This window comes from Meleagris gallopavo, chromosome Z (assembly GCF_000146605.3).
Source record: "Meleagris gallopavo isolate NT-WF06-2002-E0010 breed Aviagen turkey brand Nicholas breeding stock chromosome Z, Turkey_5.1, whole genome shotgun sequence".
Lineage (NCBI taxonomy): Eukaryota > Metazoa > Chordata > Aves > Galliformes > Phasianidae > Meleagris > Meleagris gallopavo.
In genome coordinates, this window is record NC_015041.2 from 356,292 (window position 1) to 362,347 (window position 6,056).

General features: G+C 49.1%; 1 protein-coding gene across 1 annotated transcript in view; it reads right to left on the bottom strand.

Annotated features, from left to right (window-relative positions):
• Positions 1 to 5,634, bottom strand: part of ST8SIA3 (ST8 alpha-N-acetyl-neuraminide alpha-2,8-sialyltransferase 3) — a 10,393-nt gene extending 4,759 nt beyond the window's left edge. The window contains 1 exon segment of the mRNA XM_019610148.1: positions 5,568 to 5,634. Within this exon segment, the coding sequence (XP_019465693.1) occupies positions 5,568 to 5,634 (67 nt within the window).
• Between the last annotated feature and the right edge of the window lie 422 nt (positions 5,635 to 6,056).

Consider the following 6,056-nt stretch of genomic DNA (forward strand, 5'->3'; position numbering starts at 1 on the left):
GGTCCCGGCTTCCTTCCCAACGGCCTCAGGTTGCAACCCCAGGACGGTCCTGGGGTTCCTCGCAGTGTCCCCAGACGGTCCCAGGGACCCCGCAGCGGGACAGCACGAGGGTGCAGGCGGGACTCGGCACCCCGTTTATCTCTACATCCCAGTATGATCTGCAGACTTCATCTGTGTTCCCATTCCTTGCTCTGGGCTATGAGTGATCAGTGGGTGATGGGTAATGGGTGATGGGCAACGGCACCTTGGAGGCATTACAGTGTCCCCAGCCCGTGGTGTCCCCGTGGTGGGAGGGTCAGAGTGCTGCCACGGGGCTTTTTCCTGTGTCACAGTCTGCTTTTGGTGATGCCAGACTCCCTCACAGACCCCTTGTTGTGTAAAAACATAGTGCTTAGGCCACGATGCTACCCAAAGAGCCCTAGCTGCAATTAAACTGCCTCATAAATCTCACAGTGATTTTCATGTGAACTCCAAGAAAGTCTGACTTCTGTAATCCAAGCAGTGCCTCTTACAGACACTGTTTCTGCATGATGCAGTACTTTCAGTGTTTCTTCAAACTGCATTTTTTTTTCCTTATAAAGTTCACCACCATAGACAGCTCTGCCTCTGAGCCCTGAGTTCATAGATGTGCCTTATAAATAATAAATGCTGTCTTTGTAGCACCATCCTTGCTCTGGGCTATAACCTACAAGCTCTCCATGCATGAGGCTTCCTTTGAAAAGGAGGAACGCAAGGAGCTTGCAGGGTCGGGTATAACGTCACAGCATGGTTCTTCATCTTTCAGTGGGAATTTGGCCTGAGTACGGCCCCCACGTCTGCATCCCATTCCTATGGAATACATGCAGCTTTGGTGGAGAGAGAAAAAGATGAAAATGCAGGAATTATTGCTGCTTTGATATAGGAGATGATAGGTTTGTCACTTGGCTCTTCACATGGCTTCCAGTCAATTTGTCTGCTGTTGTTCCCACAGGGCACGGTGTTCCCAGCCTCAGACTGCTCAGGTCCTGTCACACACAGTTTTAACTTTTGGATATTTGGAAATTCACTTTGTAGCACCTAACTTTAAGGCTGATGTAGTTCCTGGCCATGTCTACTGGGGCTGGGCATGGACACCTAGGAGCAAGATTACACAGCTCTCATATTGCACACCTTTCCAGGTTCCAGCCTGAAGAAGGATGACCACCATGGGCTGTAGCAACCTGCAGCTATCTCCATAAGGGCAAATAAGTGACAGCAAGCACAGCATTTGAACAGATCAGAGGCTTCTGGTCATGAGCCAGGAAGCAGCAGAAGGATACGTATCGTGCTCCATGGCCTGGTGTGATGCTGCAGTGTGATGCAGTGCCACTGGTGGGACTTCAGCCCTTGCACTGACTTTGCACCTTAATCCTACCGAGACTCTCTGGGTAGAAACTGAGAGGTGCGTTGGCAAGAAACGTTTTAAAATCCTATTTTAAAAGTGCTTCATTTTGACCTGGTTTTTCTGGTCCCAGCCCTGGTCCCAGGCACAGTGCATGTGAACAAGTTGCAGTAGAAACAAAGGCAGTTTTTGCTTCAGATTCTTCAGAGATAGCAATATGTCAGGAGCCCCTAGAGAGGCTGAAAGTAAATGAATCAGTGCTAGAAAGTGAAGGATATCATCCGCACTGAATGGTGAAGAGGAGTCCTGAACAATATCTTCATTGATTTTCCTGTAATTGACACAGAATCCCGGCTTGCCTGAGGGCTGCAGCACAAGGAGCGGGGAGGCCCAGGTACAAGGAGCTGCCTTCCCCAAGCAACCAGAATTTCTCCTCAATTAGGTGGCTGTTTTTTGTAAGAACCTTTGAAAGAGGCAGTGGGTTGGCAAGCTGGTATTTCCATTATTCACAGGGTGTTTTGCAAGCTGCCTTGAGGAAAAAGGAGCAGAGGAGGACGCATCTCTCCCCTGTGCATCACCACTGCTTTGTGCCAACCTTGCCCTTTCGGGGGTTGAGCTGAGTCGCTGGCTGCTGGTAAATGCCTGTTCTTAAGTGAGTGTTCTCCCTGGGAAGCACAACAGTGGCACACAATAGAAAATGTGTAGGAATTACCGTTTTGATTAGATTTGAAGCTCTCCGAGGGGGAATATGCCTTCCCCACAAAATCTCTTCTGTTCATGACTTCAGTACCTTGGTTCGAGGGGTGAGACAGACAGCTTTCAGCTGGTTGGATAGACAGACGCCCTCTGGACAGACAGATAGACATCCTTAAATAGGCAGACACCTGTGAACAGATCCCTCTGAAAGACAGACACCTCTGGACATGCAAACACCCCTTGACAGACATATACCCTTGGACAGACAGGTATCCTTAGATATACAGACATTTTTTGACAGACAGACGCCCTTGGACACACCAGCACCCCTGGACAGACTGACCCGACCCAGCACACTGGGAAGTTGCATTTTTGCTGGGGAAAAAGACATGTTCCAGCTGCCCATCAGTGATGTGCAACAAACACAGAGCCAAACTACAGTCAAGCTGTGCTGGGGTTTTAACACGTGCAGATTGATTGTGACAACTACGAGGCTGGGCCCTCCTTAAACTTAACCTACTGATTAGTGCTAAATTTATTTCTTTATCTTCTGCTCTATGCACAATGTCAGAAGGTGCTTCAGATAACACCCGTTTTCATGGCGGCTGCATCTGACCGTGGAAAAGAACACCTTCCTTCTGTAAATTGTGGTGTGAAACAGCTTCTTATTTTTCAGGGTTCAGATGCAGGAAAGTGTTGTAATTAATGCTGTGAAAGGCACACAGTGACATCTCAGTTGCAGCAATGTGCAGGAAAGGATCTCTTCCTTGGAGTGCTTGGTGATAAGATGTTCATCTGCCACTGTCAGTGCAGCTGGCTTCCCAACCTGCAGCTGGCTATAAAGGAGCTCCACTTTCTGTAAAAAACAGTGAAGCTCCATAGCAAATTCACAGGAACATTTTGCCTTGCCTGGTTTTCTTCTCATCACATTGGTTTTACAAACTCTGTGGGCCACAGCTTGGAAAGAAGAACCCGATTTTAGAATCTGCTCTGCAGAAAAGCGCCGGTGTTAGGATGGGAGGTGATGGCCTCACGTTGTGCCAGGGGAGGGTCAAGGTGGGTATCAGGAAAATTTTCTTCTCAGAAAGAACGTTCAGGCCCTGAATAGGCTGCCAGGAAGATGGTGGGGTCACTGCTCCTGGAGCTGTTCAGGGAACACCTCGGGGACATGGGGACATTCCATGTGCTGTGACCTGGTGCAGGAGTGCAGAACTGCAGGGCGTGCCCCAAGAGCTCCAGGTGGAATATTCCTCCAGAGCAGTTTCCAATAATGAAACAAGCAAAATTGCTGCAGCAAAACTGCATCAATACTTGCCTGGTTGCCAACAAAGAAACGACATCCAGCAGAGACACATGACAGGAATTTTCCTAATGCTAGGAAAGATGTGGAAGAGAAGAAATGCATTTGAAATAGAGGCAAGAATTCAAGCAGTCGAGGAATGAAGAAGCAGGAATGCAGATATGCTACATAAAAGAAATCAGGGCATTGATCTGTTCTTGGGTCCAGCAGAGGAAACACCCAGTGGATCAAACACGTGCTTAGGAATGATTCCCATTTTTTTACTTATTCATACAAATGGGACATGCTCCTTTTAACTCTACAGGAAAGTTGTGCTTTGAAGATTTGCACACCCTGAAAGGAACCTTTCCAGAGCTTGCTCACCTCCTTCTTTTCTTTGCCCGTGCGTGGGTCCTCCAAGCAGTGAGGGTGTCCTGGTCTGACAGGCTGCACCCCAGATAGTTTTAAAATCTCTTTAAAAACAAGTGTCTGTAGCCTGCTGGCGTGTGAAGCTCTATGAATTTATTATCAGAACTGTCTCCTTCCTTCCCCACACTCAGCTTTCACTGCTGGATTGCAGCATCTCCGCTCATTCTGAAAAACCATTCCCCAGGGAAGGAGGGAAAGAGAGAGCCACCTGCGACTCTAATCATGGCGCTGCATCAGTAAGCGTCCTCTCCTAAAGGCCTTCGGCTCTGTGCTGCTTGCAGCAGCCAACGAAGGTGAATCCAGCTGCAAACAGGGCTGTGAAGGAGATGTCACCGGTGGTCAGTGTGTGGGGCCTGAGGACGTGGATATCCTAGCGTTCTGGTAAGCAGGAGAGAATATCAGAGATGCCTGAGGTATGGTGGGCATCTCACAGGCTTTGCCATCTGAGCTTGGGGTGGACATTGAGATCACCACAGTCACGGAAAACGGTGGGAGCAGAGGACTTGAAGAGGAAGGGCTGTATAGTGGCCATAAAAAGTACTGTAGGGGAGACACTGTAGGGGGGAAAGTAAGAGTAGGCATGGGCACCACGTGGTTTGCAGGAGATCAGATAAGCCTGGATGGACTTGGATGTACTTGGCTGTAGCCAGGTTGGAGACAGATTGCAACAAGATTAATAGGACAAGAGGTAATGGCTTCAGCTGTGCCACGGAAGGCTCAAGTTGGATGTTAGGAACAATTTCTTCTTAGAAAGAGTGGAGAGACATTGGCACAGCGGGCCCCAGGAGGTTGTGGATTCCTCTGGAGGTGTTCAAGAATCATGGAGATGTGGCATTTGGGCACATGGTCAGTGGGCATGGTGGGGATGGGATGGGGTTGGACTTGGGGATCTTAGAGGTCTTCTCCAGCCTTAACAAGTTTGTGGTTTTACTTAGGAACATCACGTGTGGGGATGGGTTGTAGTGAGACTTGGGGGTCTTGTAGGTCTTGTCCAACCCTAATGATTTTACAATTCTATGAGCCATGTTGGAGCTAGGTTGAACCCAGCTGTGCCAGTCTGCATCCAGCAGTTTGCAGCAAGCACGGAGCCAGCCTGGAGCCAGCTTGCATCAAGGCCAGACCCAGCTGCACCTGGTTGCACCAGGCTGTCTCAGCACCAAAGCCTCTCCAGTTTCCCTGAGTCACTCTCTTGAATAAAAGCCCCAAATTTTCTGCTGATACAGCGCCTCAGGTATCTAAATGCTTTATTGAATGTCTGCCCAAGTGTGTGTAAGTGCTTTCAGGTTAGACAGCTGCTGAACTGGGTTTCCTGGGACAATTATTTTGAACGTAAGTACTAAAATCCTGCTCGAGTCCTTTTTAAGTGCTTGAGTTGTTTTGTTTTAAAAAGCTGGTGCTGCATCCTTATACCTGTGGCCAGAGCAATCCCAGACATATATTTCTTTTAATTACATTTGCAAAAACACTCGCTGGACTCCACTGCACTCAGTATTATCTTCCCATGCATGGAACTGCCCCGGGACGCTGCCCTGACGTCCCCAAGGACAAACAACTCTATTGGGGGAAATACTAATGAAAGGGCTAAAGCTGGGAAGAGTAGAGGAGCGATTAGTGGTGTGCATGCAGCTGAGCTTCCTGCAGATTACTTGTATTTAGACCTAATCCCCTGCATTGAAAAAAAATCCCAAATCTCTTCATTTTTTTAATGGAGTGATTATCACAGACTCCAGAATGATTGTGTAAAAATTAATCCCAGTGGATGAGGTCGGGTTTGGAGCTGTGCTGGGGCACTGGTAAACAAACCTATCCCCTTGGGCTCATGGCCCGGGCGCAGCACCAGTCCAAGAGGGTTCTGCTGTGATGGATCCATGGCTGTCCCAAAGGGGCCATGAATATTGCATGCCGCAGGGATGCCTCGCTCTGCTCTGACAGCAGCCTCCAGGAAAGGATGGTTTGGGGTCAGCCCCTCTGTGAGCTGCAAGGCTGCTTATGGGGCAGCAGGACCAGAGGGAGCACGGTGCCACGTGGTCGCCTTTCCCTTCCCATGTACACCTGTGTGGCTCCACTGATTTCATTATGATCTGCCAGACAGAGATGAGAGTGGAACTCGGCCCCTTAATTAAGACGGAACGATGGGGAACGATTAACCCTGTACAAAAACACGGTGCTGCAAAGGAGCCCAGCGCGTCGTTCAGAGATCAGGGCCTCTCCACAGTGCTGACGCACCGAGGGACACCCAGCGGGGGGACAGATGTGCTGCCTGCCCCTGCCAATTTCATTAATTAAAGTTCT